General features: G+C 40.3%; 1 protein-coding gene across 10 annotated transcripts in view; it reads left to right on the top strand.

Annotated features, from left to right (window-relative positions):
- The window catches only part of PIWIL2 (piwi like RNA-mediated gene silencing 2), a 42,793-nt gene extending 34,271 nt beyond the window's left edge, over positions 1-8,522 (top strand). For all 10 annotated transcript variants that reach the window (XM_070765352.1, XM_070765349.1, XM_070765351.1 and 7 more), the window contains 5 exons: positions 972-1,060; positions 2,423-2,528; positions 3,856-4,109; positions 6,361-6,468; positions 7,998-8,522. In XM_070765352.1, the coding sequence (XP_070621453.1) occupies positions 972-1,060; positions 2,423-2,528; positions 3,856-4,109; positions 6,361-6,468; positions 7,998-8,154 (714 nt within the window). In that variant the 3' untranslated portion in view covers positions 8,155-8,522. The remainder of the gene's footprint in view (positions 1-971; positions 1,061-2,422; positions 2,529-3,855; positions 4,110-6,360; positions 6,469-7,997) is intronic.
- The last annotated feature ends 11,848 nt before the right edge of the window (positions 8,523-20,370 follow it).

Below are 20,370 nucleotides of genomic sequence, written 5' to 3'. Positions count from 1 at the left end.
ATCATCCAAGTCATTGTTGTCCCAAAAATGCTTTTTCAAGAGGCAGTTGGACTTTCCCCCCACCCCCACCCCTGGAAACTTTCAACTTGGCATCCAAGAACTGAAGAATCTGCTTGGATGAGAAGTGAAATGTTTCAAAAAGGGGCAGGGGGCCTCAAATAAATTCCATTTGCCTTTTCAGAAAGCACCCTTACGTTTAATGGCTAAAACACCACTTAGAGACCAGGAGACTCTGAGTTCTAGTCCTGCCTTAGACACCAAAGGCAGCTGGGTGACTTTGGACAAGTCCCTCATTCTCAGCCCAACCTACCTCACAGGGTTGTTGTGGGGAAAGTAGAAAGAAGGAGAGTGAGTTATGTCCATTGCCTTGCTTATAAAAATAAATACCAACTCCCCCCAGAGATCCACCCCGCCCCCACCCACCCTCCTCATTTTTGCATCAATTAGGAGATGCATTAAAAACACATCTTTTAATATATGCATTAAAAACCCATCTATGTCGGCAGGCCTGGGGATCATGAGTGAAAGCTTCGCTCCGGCCACTTGTACGAAAGAGGAATAATTGTCTGTTTTTATTGTGGGTTTTTAGTATTTTTAATGTTTTAATAGTACTTATTATAGAAACATAGAAGACTGACGGCAGAAAAAGACCTCATGGTCCATCTAGTCTGCCCTTATACTTATACTATTTCCTGTGTTTTATCTTAGGATGGATATGTTTATTATTAGGATGGATATATGTTTATCATTGTATCTATTTTTTATTCTTGTGAGCCACCCTCATGAGAAGGATGGCCTATAAATTAAATTTGAATGAATGAATGAATGAATGAATGAATGAATGAATGAATGAATGAATACAGGTATAAATAAAACCAATGGGCAGGAAATCTTTAAGCACATCTGTTTGCCTGCCTTCCTAGCTGGATATTATTCGCATGTGGCGAATAATACCTTGTTCTTCCTTCCAGAAACAGCTGATGGTGATTGGCATAGACGTCTATCATGATCCCAGCAGGGGGAAGCGCTCGGTGGTGGGCTTTGTGGCAAGTATCAATTCGTAAGTGTCCTCTTTTTAAAAAAACAACAACAACATTTTTGGCATTCAGATCTATGGGCCTGCTCTAGGACTGGGGCCCTTGCTTAAGTTCACATAGACTGGCTGAATGGTTGTGGAGATTCTCAGTCGTCCAAGTATTGGTTGTCCCAAAGATGTTTTTTTCAAGATGTAACTAGACTTTATGGGTTTGGGGGGGTTATTTGGAAAATGTTTTGCTTCTCATCCAAGAAGCTTCTTCAGCTGTGAAGGCTGGTTTCCAAGTATTTTATATTTCTTTCTGGTCTTGAGGAAAAAATATGATGATTTATGTATTCAGGTTTTTTTTAAAAAAAAAATTAATTTGGAAACCATCTCCTTCCTGTCAAAAGTTAAGCAGCCTGGCTTATTTCTGAGCTAAGCTTAATTCACAGATTCACCTGCTCAGCCGCCTTTTCCACCCTTCTCCTTCATGTTGTTCCACCATATGCTCATCAGCTGACTTCAGAAAGAATGGAATGGAATAGAACAGAATTTTAAAAATAGAATAGAATTTTAGAATAGAATCGAATGAAAAGAATAATATAATATTTTATTGGCCAAGTGTGATTGGACACACAAATTTGTTTTTGATGCATAAGTTATTAGTATATTCATCAAGAATCATAAGGTACAACACTTAGTGATAGTCATAGGATACTAAATAAGCAATCAAATCATATTTGAGTCCTCGGAGAAGGGCGGCATATAAATCAATATTGGGAAACTAAATAAAACAATATAAATCGTAAAGATACAAGCAACAAAGTTATAGTCATAAGTAGAGAAGGAGATAGTTAATAGGAAAGATGAGAAAGATAATAGTAATACTGTACAGCCATACTAAATACTTCGACAGTGTAGGAATTAGTTGTTTAGCAGAGGGATGGCGTGCGGCATGGGTAAACTATCTTTGTGTCTAATTGTTCTAGTGTTCAATACTTGTCATTTTGAGGGTTGAAGTTAAAACAATTTATGTCCAGGATGTGAGGGATCTGTAGATATTTTTCACAGCCCTCTTTTTTGACTCGTGCAGTATGCATGCCCTCAATGAAAGGCAGGTATATATGGATTGAGGATCATATTGGATGAACGGAAACTTCCCTAATTTTAAAATGAGCGGCACAAATATTCAAGCTTTTTTTCTTGATTTTCCGTTGTTTTCATTGGGTTTACATCCAAATAGAATTTTTTAAACTCCTGTACCCCTACAGATTGAAGCAAATTATTATTTAAGTGTTATGGTGTTCAAATTAACAGTTTTCAAAAATAAAAATTTGACCTAAATTATGAGGCTTTATGCTTTGACTTAAACATGATTAATATCATATCCTTCTCTGTCATCAGAATTGTGACCCGATGGTATTCCAGGGTTGTATTCCAGACGCCTCATCAAGAAATAATAGACAACCTAAAAGTCTGTCTAGTAGCTGCTTTGCAGAAATTCTACGAGGTGAGAAATGAACAATTATTTCCCAGTTCTCTGGAATTTATAGAGAAGCATGTCCAGATTAACCATTTTGCATATTTTTTTTGAGAAGGTAGGTTTTTTTCATTGTGTTTTCTTTACAAGTAGTCCTCAACTTAAGATCACAATTGAGCCCAGCATTTCTATTAAGTGAGACATTTGTCATTATTATTATTATTATTATTATTACTATTATTACTATTATTATTATTTATTAGATTTGTATGCTGCCCCTCTCTGAAGACTCATGCGAGTTTTGCCCCTATTTTATGACTTTTTAAAGTATTCATCACCATTATTTTTTAGTTGTTGGTATATACTTTGACAATAATATCATCCTTCTCTTACATTCTAATGTTGTCATCTGGGTTATAACATTTCTTTATTACTCCTAATTTTTTAGTTTGTGCTTATTTAATTACAGTTTCTAATTATAATTGTAATCATTTTCTATCCAATTATATTTCATCCAAACATAATATTCACATTCTTCTCTGTCTGTTTATTTAATTATTTATTGGATTTGTATGCCGCCCCTCTCCGAAGACTCGGGGCGGCTAACAGCAATAATAAGACAGCTTATTATTGTTTCATTGTTATTCTATGTGGCTGTAAGTTGAACACTCCCCCTTGCTTAGATTTTCCCCCCCTTTTGCTACAGATCAGGCAGAAGAAGAAAAGGGAACCAGTTTATTTATTTATTTATTTATTACTTAGATTTGTATGCCGCCCCTCTCCGAAGACTCGGGGCGGCTCACAACATGTAGAAACAAATCATAAGCAATCAGACAAATTTAAAATATTTAAATATTTAAAAAAACCCATATGCTAACAGACACACACACAGACATACCATGCATAAATTAAACGTGCCCAGGGGGGAGATGTTTCAGTTCCCCCATGCCTGACGGCAAAGATAGGTTTTAAGGAGTTTACGGAAGGCAGGAAGAGTAGGGGCAGTTCTAATCTCCGGGGGGAGTTGGTTCCAGAGGGCTGGTGCCGCCACAGAGAAGGCTCTTCCCCTGGGGCCCGCCAACCGACATTGTTTAGTTGACGGGACCCGGAGAAGGCCACCTCTGTGGGACCTAATCGGTCGCTGGGATTCGTGCGGCAGAAGGCGGTCCAGGAGATATTCTGGTCCGATGCCATGAAGGGCTTTAAAGGTCATAACCAACACTTTGAATTGTGACCGGAAATTGATCGGCAGCCAATGCAGTTCCTCTTTGAACAAGAAATCATTGTAATTTCCTGGATCAAATCCAGGCACGAGCTGTTAGCTCTTTCTGATTGTTGGATGTTTCTTCTCTCGAAGGTCAACCATCATCTCCCAGAGAAGATAGTGATTTATAGAGACGGCGTTTCAGACGGTCAGCTGAAAATAGTAGAGAGCTATGAAATCCCACAGCTGGAGAAATGCTTTGAAGCTTTTAATAATTACAACCCCAAAATGGTGGTGTTTGTGGTTCAGAAACAAATCAGCACCAACATCTATTCAGCAGTTGGTCAGCACCTTTCATCGCCTCCTCCAGGGACGGTGTTAGACCATACGGCCACCTCTCGAGACTGGTGAGTGAAAAAGCTTTTACCTAGCACTTCCCTCCCCCTTCTGAGATCTCCCGGTGCCTTTGGGAAACCGCTGCTGGGAAGTGGGGCTTTTAAACCCAAAGGTGCCTTTGAGCAGAAGAAGTTTTTCCTGGACGAGAGGCAAATGTCAGGTTAGCTTCGCTCAGAATTTAGGAAAAGTAAAACTCAGTCCATTTTGAACTTCAAAGGTCATCTTTACTAAATCAGAAGTGAATGCATGGAAAGAAAAGCAGAGTCTAAGGAAAAAGGCCCAATAGTTGCCTATTACAAAGTAACCCCAAATGCCCCCCATTGGCAATCCCCATTGTCCATCTTCGTCAGGTGGACGTATCTTCACCGGCACATCATACTTTTGGAATGCCGAGTCTTTAGAGAGGAGCGGCATACAAATCTAATAAATTATTATTATTAATTAATTATTAAAAAGTGTTATTTCTAACATGTTGTAAGCCGCCCTGAGTCTAAGGAGAAGGGCGGCATTTAAAAATCAAATAAATAAATAAATGCACGTTTTTTTTTTTTACTCCATGGTCTCCATTTGCTATGTAGCTGCTCCTTGATTTCTGGTCTCTCCTCTCTCTCCCCCCCCCCCCCCCCCAAAAATTTGTAATTGTTAAAATACTTTTCTAATGTTTTCTTTCGGCAAAATCTCTCACCAGCTTCTGTTTTCTTCACACCCTCCAGCACTTAGCTTTAGAATCCTCTTCCCAGTTGACCCCAATCTTTCTAATTTGATCTTGTTGTTTGCGGCCACTGCAACTAGAACGACACTTAATGTTGTCTTCTGTTTGCTGCAGGCCAAGAGCACAAAGCTGAGTCCCTGGAGAGTTGCCCCCCCCCCCCAGCTTACCAGCAGGTGCCTCTCTTTTCCCCCATCTCTACAGGGTGGTTCTGGCCCAGTTCTGCCCGAACAGGGTCTCCTGGCAGCGCAGATATCAGGGTTCCCCAGTGGAGTGCGGGGAACTCCCTAGCACTGCGGCATTGGCCACGCGCCTTCTCCCAAGATCCCTGGTGTTGTGAGTTCTCCTTGTCCATCTCAACTCATGTCTGATTCTGAAAGAGGATGAGACAGATCCCTCTTGGTCCCCTGGGCCCGGGGGGCTGCCAGGGGAAGCTGAGAGTGAGAGCGAGGCAGAGACTGGGGAGAGCCAGAGGGGGTTGATGTGACATTGGGAAATTGGTCTCAGTCAGCCAGTGGGGAAGACATGTTAGTGGAAAACAATTGGATAAAGTCTCGCTATAGAAGAATGGCCAGGAGACAGGAGGAGATCCAGAGTAAAAGGTATTAATGCACAGCATTAGCTCTTTGAGGTGTGATGTCACTTCCAGGCAATATAAAGGAATGGAGTTGTGGGAAATGGGGCATGGAACCTCAACGTTCATTCTATGGAAGAGATGAGAAACTGGGGTGACCTCGGGCCAAAAGCAAGATGCATGGAGACCAAAAATGGCATGTGGGCAGGCCAAATACCTGGATCTTCTCCGGGTCCCGTCAACTAAACAATGTCGTTTGGCGGGACCCAGGGGAAGAGCCTTCTCTGTGGCGGCCCCAGCCCTCTGGAACCAACTCCCCCCAAAGATTAGAATTGCCCCCACCCTCCTTGCCTTTCATAAGCTACTTAAAACCCACCTCTGCCGTCAGGCATGGGGGAATTGAGATCCTCTTTCCCCCTAGGCCTTTACAATTCTATGCATGGTATGTCTGTATGTATGTTTGGTTTCTATATTAATGAGCTTTTAATCGTTTAGTATTGAATTACTATTGTACACTGTTTTATTGTTGCTGTTAGCCGCCCCGGGTCTCCAGGGAGGGGCGGCATACAAATCCAATAAATAAATAAATAAAAACAGGATGCGCAGATGTTGAAAATGTGGTGTGTGGAGGCGGCAATAGCCGGTGCCGATGGGTGGCAGCTATCCCTGCAGCCTGGAACAGCTGATTGGCAGTATTCCGGGAGGCCCATCCCACCGCCAATCAGCTGCATGTGCTAAATCAGGCTGTGCTGAAGCTGACCAGGCTGTTTGCTGCAAAGAGGCAAATTGCTGGGGGGGAGAGACCTGAAGAGTGGGGGCGAGCAGGTGGGCGGGGCTTTGGCAACATTCACTCTATAACACAGAGACATTTCCACCTGCTTGTGGGGGGCGGAAGTGCACGCTAATTCTTTCCCTGCTGACCATGAAGTTGATAGAGTTTCAATGCTTCCCTTTTTTCCCTTTGGTTCTTTCTTGTTAGGGTGGATTTTTACTTGATAGCCCACTTCGCGCCACAAGGTTGCGGCATCCCTACTCGCTACGTCTGTGTAAGGAATACAGCCAATCTCACTCCTGATCACATGCAGAGGTGAGTGTGATTTGAAATTTCGCTTTCCCATTGCACAGGCGTCAGACTAGGAATCTAATGAACGCCTTAGCAAAACAGGAAGTACCGAATACAGCAAAAAGATGTTGGAATTGTAGTTATGAAAGTTAGGATTTTGTTTCACGGGTTTTTTATATTTTCTTAGAAACCACTGTGTGTACAACTTTGCTTCATATTCAGTACAGCAACCTGAATGAAAAGAGAAAGAAGTTAGGATTTTCTTACTTCTTGGTTTAAAAAGCAATTGCCTGGGAGGAAGGGAGCCTCCAGCTTTATTACACTTTTCTTTGCAAGACTGTCAGCTAGTTGCCTAATTTCCCAGGGCTTCCATGCAGCCCTTTGGCCAATATTTTTATTCTCAAGCTTGAAGCCAGACCAAGGTATGCTTATGTATATCCTTTTCTTTCTGGATGGAGTAAGAAAAGGGGTAAAATAAATCCACGAAATGAAGAGAGAATCAACCCATTTTTCCCTTGCGGCATTTAAGAACGGATACCGATAGGAATATTTTGGAGTTTAGGGATTTTCAAAATGGGTGAGCAGTGTGGTCAGGCAGTAGGAAAAGCAAGTAGGATGCTTGGCTGCATAGCTAGAGGTATAACAAGCAGGAAGAGGGAGATTGTGATCCCCTTATATAGAGCGCTGGTGAGACCACATTTGGAATACTGTGTCCAGTTCTGGAGACCTCACCTACAAAAAGATATTGACAAAATTGAACGGGTCCAAAGACGGGCTGCAAGAATGGTGGAAGGTCTTAAGCATAAAACGTATCAGGAAAGACTGAATGAACTCCATCTGTATAGTCTGGAGGACAGAAGGAAAAGGGGGGACATGATCGAAACATTTAAATATGTCAAAGGGTTAAATAAGGTTCAGGAGGGAAGTGTTTTTAATAGGAAAGTGAACACAAGAACAAGGGGACACAATCTGAAGTTAGTTGGGGGAAAGATCAAAAGCAACGTGAGAAAATATTATTTTACCAAAAGAGTAGTAGATCCTTGGAACAAACGTCCAGCAGACGTGGTTGGTAAATCCACAGTAACTGAATTGAAACATGCCTGGGATAAACATATATCCATTGTAAGATAAAATACAGGAAATAGTATAAGGGCAGACAAGATGGACCATGAGGTCTTTTTCTGCCGTCAGTCTTCTATGTTTCTATGTTTCTGTTTCTATTTAGTCAGAGTGGCTGTTTTTTTATAGCTATGTAGTTAGGAAATAAATCTTGTCTAAGTTAAGCAGGAAAAAGAATGTGAGGAATGCGGCTAGAAGAGAGATAACGGACCAAAGGTACAAGAGAGCAGAGAAATACATGGAATGGCTTTATTCATGAAATGATGCATTTAATGAGAGTTATTTGTAATTACTAAACTTCTACCAGAAACCAGAACAGATCCAGAGGCCAAAAGTTAATTGAAAGTAAGTCACAGATTTATGGATCCAGGTTATAGAAGCCAACGTTCTAATCTAGAATTTCCTTCTCGCATTCCTTTTTTTCTTTTAAATAGGCTGACTTTCAAACTTTGCCACCTCTACTGGAATTGGCCAGGAACTATCCGTGTGCCTGCGCCGTGCAAATACGCGCATAAGCTGGCTTTTCTCTCGGGGCACGTTCTCCACCATGAACCATCCATTGAGCTGTGTGAGAAACTCTTCTTCCTGTAGCTTCTGCAAGGGGCGGCCTTCAAACAGAGGACGAGAATTGAGACGGAATTGCCCTGTTCCAGCCCTTCCCAGTTTCAGACCACTCTCCCCTGTCCCCCTCTTCAACAAGAGACTCTGTTTTATAATAATGTTTATTTGGTCAACGACCAGAAAGATAAGTTTTTTTTAAAAACAATTACAACACCGTAGTAAAATAGAAGAGGTGAAGCAAACACAGATAAAAATGTGGCTGCTCTAACAGTACATAAATACTTGTACAAATGTACCGCTACCGTAGGGCACGCTAGATGGTAAAATTAATATAATTTTATAAACAAGATAAGCTAGTATGTGTTTGGTAAATAAAACAAAAAATATTTCCATAACCAGTTATGCCTTATTTTCATTGCAGCAACACAGAATTTGGTTATTGCATGGGGCGGTGTGTGTGTGTGTTAGGCATTGCCAGCTCAATGTCACTTGGTGGTCAAGTGTTAAGGCAGGACTTCCCTCAGACCCTCTCTCACTCTCATTATAACCTTTTTCCTTCCTTCCCGCCCTCCCTCCCTCTTCTTTCTCCTTTCTTCTTCTTTCCCTCTTTCCTTATTTTTATTTCCTTGCTCTCTTCCCATCATTCCTTCCTTTTCTTTGTTTTTCCCTTTCTCCTTTTCTATGACAAGTGGACTTCAGCTCCCAGAATTCCTGAGCTAGCATGATTGGCTCAGGAATTCTGGGAGTTGTAGTCCACAAGTCATAGAAGAGCCAACTTTGCCTAGCCCTGGTTCAGCCTGAATTTTTTTTTTTAATGCTGCCAGGATTCATTGTGGCAGAATTCTGGGTGTTGAAATCCACAAGCCATAAAAGGGCCCCACCTCTGACCTAGGAGCTAGCTGCACTATGTGATTCTGATGCCCTTCCCAAGTGCGTTCAGGGCCCAAGGCATTCAAATACAAGTAACCTGTTCTAACTTGTGTTCCCCTTATTCTCCAGAATTGTTGGATGACTCTCTTAGCGGGGATCAGTATTTTAGATCTATCCGAATTAAGAGCCAGGGGATTTTGTCTGCAGCCCCAAAATATTGCTGCTACTGCTTCTTTTTCCACCCTCTAAAGCAGTGGTTCTCAACCTGGAGGTCGGGACCCCTTTGGGGGTTGACCGACCGTTTCACAGGAGTTGCCCAAGGCCCCAGGGAAATAAATTCATGGTGTTAGGAAATAAAGCTTCTATTCTGGCGCATTGGAACATATTTTTACAATCCGACCAATCAGGTGTTTTACAGTGGGGGTGTCCCTCTGACCTTCCAGCCAATCCGTTTAAAGCTCAGTTGGGAGAATTGGTGCTAGACTTATGGTTGGGGGTCACCACAACATAGAAATAGAATTCTTTATTGGCCAAGTGTGATTGGACACACAGGAATTTGTCTTGGTGCATATGCTCTCAGTGTAAATATAGGTTTGTCAAGAATGAGGAACTGTGTTAAGGGATCACGGCATTAGAAAGGTTGAGACCTACTGCTCTTAAGGGTTTGTGAGATTATGACAGCAGCGTAGCAGAATAGAGAAACAGAGGGATTTTGCACCCTGCATGGAAGTCTAGGTTATGAAGGTCCACCACTGAACTGAAATATGAGTTGGAAAAAGAGGAGACAAGAATACACCACTGTCTCATTCCTTTCTGAACATTTATAATGCCAGAGACGTTTACTGTATGATTCTTAAAGTGGTATTAGGGTATAATTTCTTTGTCAGAAAGTAGAGGTACCAGTCATCATCATCATCATCATTATTATTATTATTATTATTATTATTATTATTATTACATTCCTGGAAATTGGGTCAAAGCTATGTTTAAAATCTACAAAGGACACGAAGGGGGGGGGATTTCTTTTTATGGAGTGTATATTTTTGTAGAAAATGTTGGAGCACCAAATTCTGGCTTTTTGTTGACCTCCCTGCTCTAAATCCAAATCTAAACCAATAACCTTGCCTTCCTCATCTCGTATTTTGCACTTTTTGTCTTTATCTAGTCTTGGAGCTTGAAATTTAGCACGCGTAGCCATTTCCTAATAACACTCAAAAAAGACTGGTGATTGTTCTTGCTGACTTTTTAATAAATTGGGATTATTATTTCCAGCTCCCAATCTTTTGGGACATGACCAGTCTGGTCTATGACTGTCCATAAGGGTGCTAGCAGTGGCCACCTGCCAGATCATCCCAACATTTTTGGAATATCTAAGCTAATAGAAATTGCACATTAGTAATGCCTGGTTATTTTGCTTTTCATCATTAACTACTATGTAAAAATGTACAGTTATGCTAACTAAATCAAAGGTGAGTGCTTATAAATACTTCAGGCTGCCACATAGTTAAACTGATGTACAGATCTCTTTACCTATGCAATTTAAAATAATTACATCCTCCTCAGATAGATATATCTCTTGCAATATGATACACAGGATAAGAAATATCCATTGTTCAATTTCTTGAATTTACAACTTCGTTGAATAAAAAAACATTATTTAATTCTATAATTTTGCAAGCTGTGCAGTGCTTTGAAATTGGTTTAGGAAAAATATTTGGCTGCCAAACAAGTCTTCAGCTTGTGTTCCAAAGCACTTCTAAACTAAATCCAAAGAAACCCTTAGCTGTACTGTACTAATTTGCAGGTATAGGCAGTATGATAGGTGTGTCAAATATAACAGAAAGACCTCTTTCAAAATCTTTTATAATTAATAAAAAGAGCTAGGTCTTCTGTAAATCGTCAAAAGTATTGAAATATTCTTGTAGAATTGGGATGTAGATCAAAATTTGTTCTTTAGTGACATGCATTTGTTTATTTATTCATTTCTCCAATAAAATACATAGGAAGAAAAATAGACGTAGTAATATATATAAGGGTAAAGTGAACTTAGAGGAGAAGATATATGAAAGAAAGAAAATATATATGATAAGTGAGAGAAAGGAAAGACAATTGGACAGGGGACGAAAGGCACACTAGTGCACTTACCGTATGTACGCCCATTACTGGCCTCTTAGGAACCTGGAGAGGTCAATCGTGGAGAGTCTAAGGGAAAAATGTTGGGGGTTAGGGGTTGACACAATTGAGTCCAGCAATGAGTTCCATGCTTCGATAACTCGATTGTTGAAATCATATTTTTTACAGTCAAGTTTGGAGTGGTTCATATTAAGTTTGAATCTGTTGCGTGCTCTTGTGTTGTTGCGGTTGAAGATGAAGTAGTCATTGACCAGTAGGACGTTGCAGCATATGATCTTGTGGGCAATACTCAAATCGTGTTTTAGGCGCCGTAGTTCTAGGCTTTCTAGGCCCAGGATTGTTAGTCTATTTTCGTAGGATATTCTGTTTCGAGTGGAGGAGTGAAGGGCTCTTCTGGTGAAATATCTTTGGACATTTTCAAGGGTGTTGATGTCTGAGATGTGGTATGGGTTCCAGACAGATGAGCAGTAGTCTAGGATGGGTCTGGCAAAAGTTTTGTAGGCTCTTGTGAGTAGTGTGAGATTGCCTGAGCAGAAGCTGCGTAGGATCAGGTTAACAACTCTAGAAGCTTTTTTGGCCATATTATTGCAGTGGGCTTTAGCACTTAGGATTTCTCAGAAGAATGGAAATAGAATTGGATCTTCATGTACAAAAGTTTGTTATAGAGAACAAGTAGTTGGAACATATCTTATAAGCAGTGTAAGAGGTAACAAGATGGGATTCTTTCAAAATTATTTTAGGCAAAAATTTAGAGACAGACAGTACCATGACCTGTTGAAATATTACTTTAAGGGATGCAATCAGTCGGATTACCTCTCACACCAAATAAGCACAGGTAGCCCTTGGTCAATAGTCTCAGGCTTTCCTACAATCTCATTTGGTATTGGGTCAAAAGATGACTTAAAAATCAACAAGGGTTGCAAAAAGAGAACAATAATGAGGCACGGAATATTTTTCTACCAAGTGGCGGAGAAACGATTGTTGATTGATTGATTGATTGATTGGATTTATATCATACTGCCCCTCTCCCAGGACTCCAATATTGATGGTTCCTTTCTAAACTCTGCCTATTCTTCAACAATGATATCTTGGCGCCCAACCCACTAATTTTAGGTATAAAATTTATTTATTGTGTTAGATAAAGTTAACAGGCTTATAATTTGCAGAGTCAAATCTGGTTGTCTATCGTGGTTCTGCTATGGCATAAAATTATTTTCTTGCCAAAAAAAAAATGCTATGTAGATGGAGACCATCAATTACAGTCAATTCAACTGCTGTTCCTGGGCCAGTCACTTAAGATTTTATTCTTAATGTGATGACCTTTTGCACTGAACACACAAATACGGTCAAGGCAGAAAATCAACCCTGAATATGTAACCTTTTCTGGATTAGAACATACATATCTAGTTTCCCTGATATTGCTATCTAGAACTGTAGTTCTTTGTGCTGTTAATAATTTACCCTTCTCTGCTAGCATTGAAATCTCCTGATAGGCTCATTCGGCTTTATTACCCAATTCTGCCTTGATCTGTCTGTACTTTGGCCAAGTCTACCGAAGGAAGTGTTCGATTATGTAACTGGACACAGGAAAGGAAAACAGCTGCTTCTTTCTCTTTTTGGAAGAAAAAAAGATCAGCTGCATGTTTGAATTATAGTTCTGGCCTCTTTGTTTCCTCCGATACTGGACTTGTATCTTTCTAAATAAAGTAGATATTTAAAAGCAGAAGTCGGGGTTCTTTCGTGTTTGTATACTACCAATACGTACTTGACAAAAATAAAATAAAATATTAACTTCTGATTCTTCTTTTCAGAAGCGCCCTTCCGTGTTTTCAGCGTTAAAATGTTTTGTGCCATTTTTACATGTCCAAGTTCAGTAGCTGTAAATCAGGCTTGTAAGCAGTGATGGGCTCCTACAGGTATGGTCAGGTATGCAGAACCAGTAGAAAATTTTTAATTTTTTTCCTTTTTCCCCCCCTTCTGGGCTCTGGGTATATTTTTCCTATCCAAGTAAATGTGGTTGAATGTGTATAATTTTAGAAGAGCTGTGCATGTTTGTGTTCATCCACCTACAGTATGGATGGTAGATAATGTATATTTTTGTGTGCCTGTGTGTAATATGTATGTACAGGGGGTGGACAGAAAAATGGAAATACTTGACTTTCTGACATCATAATGTTTGAACATGTTCAAGTCAATCAAAACTTGACATATTTTAATGGTTTTTTTATTCTGTTATTTGATATGTTTTTTTTAAACTACCTTTCCCCCCCAGAAATTTAAGGAAATTGGTTATAACTTTCTAGAAATGGCAGACCTCTCAGACTTTCAAAGAGGCCAAATTGTTGGTGCTCGAATGTCAGGCGCTAGCTTAACAGAAAGTCCCCGAATGTTTGGCGTTTCAAGAGGTCAGGTCTCAAAAGTAGCTCTAAAGCGAATTGTTAGAGCGGATCGCAAGACCACAGCTCCTAAAATCACTGCAGAGCTCAATAGACATATACAGAACCCAGTTTCCACAAAAACTGTTTGAAGGGAGCTTCACAAATCTGGATTCCATGGAAGAGCTGCAAGGTGTTTCCAGTTTTTTGTCCACCCCTGTACACATATGGCATATAGACATAGAATTAAATAGTACTGTATATTTTGGATGTTCATTAATAGTAAGTAGATAGGGAAATTGTACCTCTTTGAGGCAAGGAGAGGTCAGGCACCCTAACCCAAACCCTTGATGTGAGTGACATCAAGTTGGCCAACTTTAAGCCAGTCACATGACCTTTAAGCACCCCACGGTCGCATGACCGTCAAGCCACTCCCACTTGGTCACATGGTCGGCAAGCCACACCCATAAAATAAGCCGTGCCCACTGGTAGTACATTTTTTGCAGCCCTACACTGCTTGTATACACTATTTTTTCCCATTAACTACAATCTTGAGTTTCCTGTAGTATTTCATTTTCAAATTCTCCGTTTTTGTCCTTATTCAAATAAATTTAGGATTGGGGGTTGTTGGGAGTACTCCCCACACACACACCTTTTGGTGAAAGGGTTGCAACTAAGTCAGTCACTCTAAATCAGAGGTCTTCAAATCTGGCAACTTTTACGACTTGTGGACTTCAACTCCCAGAATTCTCCAGCCAGCAAAGCCAAATTGCCACGTTTGAAGACCCCTGCTCTAAATCTTTAACTTCTCTAGCATCTTATTTATTTTATTTATTTATTTATTCATTTGTCCAATACATAAATACATAGGAAGAAAATAGACATGTGATAATATAAAAGAGGGTGAAGGTGAACTTAGAGGAGAGGATATATGAAAGGAAGAGAATATATAAGATAGGTGAAAGGAAGTAAAGACAATTGGACAGGGGACGAAAGGCACACCAATGCACTTATGTACTTCCAAATGGACAAATTGTGCTTCCACAGCTGGTGATAAGGCATGGAAACTCATGATTTATTTGGGAAGGTGAAGAAAGGACTTTGTAAAGTACACTTTCCCAGCCCAAAGCTTGATTAATTATCAAATGCATGTTAACCAACCTAATTTCCATTCCGCAGTCACTTCTAGATTGCGAACTTACAGTAAGTACAGATTGTGCTGTAGGTAAGGTTGCACCTGATGGCAAGTGATTCATTTTTATTTGGTCAGTCATCAGTACAAAGCAAATTAAAAAAGTACAATGCAACAGCCTTGACTCGGAAACAGAGAGGAAGTGAGCAAAAATAACAGATTGTGGCAGTAAAAGTTGCCTTAATTACAATTATCTGAAAAGTAGAAAAATAAAAGTCTTCAGGTCATTCTTTAGAGCAGGGTTTCCCAACCTTGGCAACTTGAAGATACTTGGACTTCAACTCCCAGAATTCCCCAGCCAGCGAATGCTGGCTGGGGAATTCTGGGAGTTGAAGTCCAGATATCTTCAAGTTGCCAAGGTTGGGAAACACTGCTTTAGAGCATAATATTTTAAACATAGAAATATAGAAGATTGACGGCAGAAAAAGACCTCATGGTCCATCTAGTCTGCCCTTATACTATTTCCTGTATTTTATCTTAGGATGGATATATTTTTATCCCAGGCTTGTTTAAATTCAGTCACTGTGGATTTACCAACCACGTCTGCTGGAAGTTTCTTCCAAGCATCTACTCTTTCAGTAAAATAATATTTTCTCACCTTCTGATCTTTCCCCCAACTAACCTCAGATTGTGCCCCCTTGTCTTTGTGTTCAGTTTCCTATTAAAAACACTTCCCTCCTGAACCTTATTTAACCCTTTAACATATTTAAATGTTTCAATCATGTCCCCCCTTTTCCTTCTGTCCTCCCGATTATACAGATTGAGTTCATGAAGTCTTTCCTGATAAGTTTTATGCTTAAGACCTAGATACTGTAGATCTATCTATCTACCTACCTACCTATTTATCTATCTATCTAGGATTGAATACATGAACAGTGTGGCACCTCGGTATCCTTAATTTTGATACCAAATAGTAATAATATTGACCATTATAATGATCTCTTCATTACATCAATCATACATCATTATAATAACATTGTACATAATAAAATCACCTTTCAACTTCTAATCCTTTCATCTACGTACTGATTTTAAAATATAATATATAGGAGTATGTGTAGTAATATTTCCCCACTTTCTAATTTTTACCTCTGTTCTAAATCTCAATAACCCAAATCTTATATTTATAGGCATTCTGTTTTTATCCAGAAGTGGTCAGAAGTGTGAAAACTGGTCATGAGTCCCTTTGTTTAGCGCTGTTTATTTATTTTTATTTTATTTATTCATTTGTCCAATACACAATACATATGGAAGAGAATAGACATGAAGTAATATATATAAAGATAATATGTAAAAATAGAGGAGAAGATATATGAAAGGAAGAAAATATATATGATATATGAGATAAAGGAAAGACAATTGGACAGGGGACGAAAGGCACACCAGTGCACCTATGTACGCCCCTTACTGACCTCTTAGGAACCTGGAGAGGTCAATCGTGGATTAGGGAGAAATGTTGGGGGTTAGGGGTTGACACTATTGAGTCCGGTAATGAGTTCCACGCTTCGATAACTCGATTGTTAAAGTCATATTTTTTTACAGTCAAGTTTGGAGCAGTTAATATTAAGTTTGAATCTGTTGCGTGCTCTTGTGTTGTTGCGGTTGAAGCTGAAGTAGTCATTGAGCGGTAGGACGTTGCAGCATATGATCTTGTGGGCAATACTTAAATCGTGTTGTAACTTTGAACAGTCATTTAATGGACTGCTGTGAGTTGAGGACTAGCTGTAATAGGAGATGGTGAGAAGGGGGCATCTGCTCCAAGCATTCTTTTCCCAAAACTATTTTCTTATCGTTTTTATACCGAAGGCCAAAATTAATAGGAAAGAATAGCAGCTGAAGGTCTCACTCTTGCTCTAGTTTTCTCTAAACCAAACAAACTTTTATTTTCCTACCTCACCCTGGCCCTTTAAAAAGGGAAGAGATTTTATAAAAATCATGTAGGGGTAAAAATTTCAACCTTCAATGTTGCATACTTGAATCGTGTATCAAAAAATAATTTCAATGATAAAATCCCATTAAACGCAAAGCCAATATCAAAACCACCAAAAAAGAGGTCAGGTTTTCCTTGGTATGGGATTGCTTAAAATCAGGATTTCCAATAAGTAGATACAGAGAGCTTAAATTTAAATGGTGCTTGGGTCCTTTGAAACATAGAAGTCTGACGGCAGAAAAAGACCTCATGGTCCATCTAGTCTGCCCTTATATTATTTTCTGTATTTTATCTTAGGATGGATATATGTTTATCCCAGGCATGTTTAAATTCAGTTACTGTGGATTTACCAACCACGTCTGCTGGAAGTTTGTTCCAAGGATCTACTACTCTTTCAGTAAAGTAATATTTTCTCATGTGGCTTTCGATCTTTCCCCCAACTAACTTCAGATTGTGTCCCCTTGTTCTTGTGTTCACTTTCCTATTAAAAACACTTCCCTCCTGAACCTTATTTAACCCTTAAACATATTTAAATGTTTCGATCATGTCCCCCCTTTTCCTTCTGTCCTCCAGACTATACAGATTGAGTTCATGAAGTCTTTCGTTAAGACCTTCCACCATTCTTGTAGCCTGTCTTTGGACCTGTTCAATTTTGCCAATATCTTTTGAACTCACTTTATATGCACTAAAAAAAGGTTATTTCTCCTGCTGCATAGAAGAAAGCATTCTTTTGATCTTCCAGATGTCCAATGGAAGGAAACAAAGTTAACTAGGAAATAAAAATCCCCCAATCAAAATCTTGTATCTTGTCCAAATGGTTTTTTTTTAAATAATGTTTTTATTTTATTTATTTGTTTGTTTTGTCCAATACACAATAATACACAATAAGGGTTATAGAGGATATAATCAGGTAGAATGTATTAAAGGGAGAATAGAGGAGAAAATAACTATGAGAGAATAGCAGAAAAAGATATAGGTATAGAAGAGAAGATATAGGAGATATAGGAGAGACAATAGGACAGGGGACGGTAGGCACTCTGGTGCACTTATGTACGCCCCTTACTGACCTCTTAGGAACCTGGTGAGGTCAACTGTGGATAGTCTAAGGGTAAAGTGTTGGGGGTTAGGGGATGATATTACAGAGTCTGGTAGTGAATTCTGCGCTTCGACAACTCGATTACTAAAGTCGTATTTTTTACAGTCAAGTTTGGAGTGGTTAATATTAAGCTTGTATCTGCTATGGGCTCTTGTGTTGCTGTGGTTGAAGCTGAAGTAGTCTTTGACAGGCAGGACGTTGCAGCATGTGATCTTGTGGGCAATACTTAGATCATGTTTGAGGCGTCTTAGTTCTAAGCTTTCTAGATCCAGGATTGAAAGTCTAGTTTCGTAGGGTATTCTGTTTCGAGTGGAGGAGTGAAGGGCTCTTCTGGTGACGTATCTCTGGACATTTTCGAGGGTGTTAATGTCTGAGATGCGGTATGGGTTCCAAACAGATGAGCTATATTCGAGGATGTGTTTACTCTTCTTTACTTTATTTCCCTATTCTTTCTATTTTGCCGTTGGGATAAGGTTATAGCCTTAACCTCATCAATCTGATCAAAGAGTCCTCCGAAAGCAGCTACCTAGCAAAACCCATCATCTTTTCAGCTCCACTGCAATTTCCATAATTGCCACCCCTTTGCCGGCGATGAAAATTACAGCCACCGAGACAACAGGATGGCCTGTCATCTTGGGTTTGAAGACAAATGGCGTCTACGGCCCCTTTCATGGGGCGGTGCCCTACGAAGCCTCTGGGAAACGGCTTGGTTCTCAAGGGAGTTGATGTCAATGCTAAGCTATTTACGGGTGGGTGGGCAGGTGGTCAAGTATTAGCTTGCAGAAGTTTTATATATTCCATAAGAAGAATCTGTGTCACCTTGCAGGAAATAGAATAATAGACTTGGAAGAGACCTTGGATATCATTTAGTCCTGTGATGGCGAACCTATAGCATTTGTGCCAGAGGTGGTACACAGAGCCACCAGAGGTGGTACACGTGAGACTTTTCCATGTTTTTGCTGATTTTCAACGTTTCGTCCTCCAGACACTACCCTGAAGCCCCGGAGGCAAAAAAATTCCCCGACGGACAAACCGGAAGTTCAGAAAAACGCACCTCCGCTTTACCATTGTGCTGTTTTTTTGCACTCCTCCATGCGGTGCAGGATTGGCATCTTAAAGTCCAGCCTCAACAGGAAATGATCTGACCATGACAAGAGAAAAATGTCTACACTCCTTAATGTCTGATTGTGGTTCCACTGGCCCGAGAGAAACACTAAGGCGAGTGGGTGTCTCCCCCTCGTGAGTCGGACCCTGAATTACTTGGGTCAGGTCCAGAGCTGCTGATCAGTTCCCGATCACAATTCAAAGTGTTGGTTCTGACCTATAAAGCCCTACGTGACATCGGACCAGAATACCTCCGTGACTGCCTTCTGCCGCACGAATCCCAGCGACCGATTAGGTCCCACAGAGTCGGCCTTCTTCAGGTCCCGTCGACAAAACAATGTCGTCTGGCAGGACCCAGGGGAAGAGCTTAACCATATCTAAATGTCGTCTGGTGGGACCCAGGGGAAGAGTTTACCACCTCAAGTAGCATAGGCAGGGCTGTTGCAACATAGGTATGTTAGAAGCAAGTCCACCTGAACCCCTAAGTCCAACCTCAAGATGAGAGACTCACACCCGGCAATCTCAGGAGCAGGGACCCTGCGAGGGCTTAGAGTCTCCCGGACAATGACGGCCAATCCCCCCACCCCTACCCTGGTGTCGCGGCTGATGCAAGACCAGAAACCCGTCTGGGCACATTTCCGAGAGAGGAACACCCCTCTCGTCGCCCAGCCAGGTCTCAGTTATGCCCGCCAGGTTCTGCACATGTCCACCACATTTGGTGAAAAGTTCCTGGTATTTGTTGACCTTTCCAACATTTCATAGTCTTGTCCTTAAACATTTTAACAATTCTTTCTGGTGACATGTACCATCTATAAAACATTTTATACGTAACTTTTCTTTATAGGCTGTTGCCATACTCAGTTTATATTTTCTTTCCCAGAGTTGTTTCCATTTATCCGATTTGTGTACCCAAAGGTTTGTGCCCATTTAACCGTAGTATCTTTTACTTGTTCAAATTCTAACTCGGCACGTAACAAGTAATTATATCTTGATCAAATTTTCATCTACACCTAGCAGTGTTCCCTCTAATTTTTTTGGGAGGTGGGTGGAAAAGTATAGTGTCTGAGCGGCAGTCCCTTTGGGACTGGGCGGCACAGAAATAATAAACAAACAAACAAACAAACAAATAAAAAACCCACCCTGTTTTGCCTCAGAGAATTTCAAAATAAAATCCTGTACTGTGTGTCTATAACAGTGAGCTCATAATAGGGCAACTCTATCAATATCAAAATGCCACTTAAATAGTTGAGCTAGTTTCAAACTAGATTTTGATTTTCTTTCTCTCTTCCTTACTCCCATTCTTTTTCTTTCTCTTTTCCTTCCTCTCTTTTTTCTATCTGTTTCTCTCTCTTCCTCTCTCTCTCCTTCCCTCTCACTCTTTCCCTCTCGGCTTCTGGGCAGGTTTGGAAAACTCTGAGTTGATGATGATTTTTAAGTGAGCGATTGCTCACTGCTCAGCTTAGAGGGAACTATGACACCTAGCCTCCATGAGTGGGCGGCATACAAATATAAATAAATATATGTCACATGTTTTTGCTGAATTTGG

The sequence above is a fragment of the Erythrolamprus reginae genome, chromosome 12 (assembly GCF_031021105.1).
Source record: "Erythrolamprus reginae isolate rEryReg1 chromosome 12, rEryReg1.hap1, whole genome shotgun sequence".
Taxonomy (NCBI): domain Eukaryota; kingdom Metazoa; phylum Chordata; class Lepidosauria; order Squamata; family Dipsadidae; genus Erythrolamprus; species Erythrolamprus reginae.
This window is presented reverse-complemented; position numbering and strand designations above follow the sequence as displayed.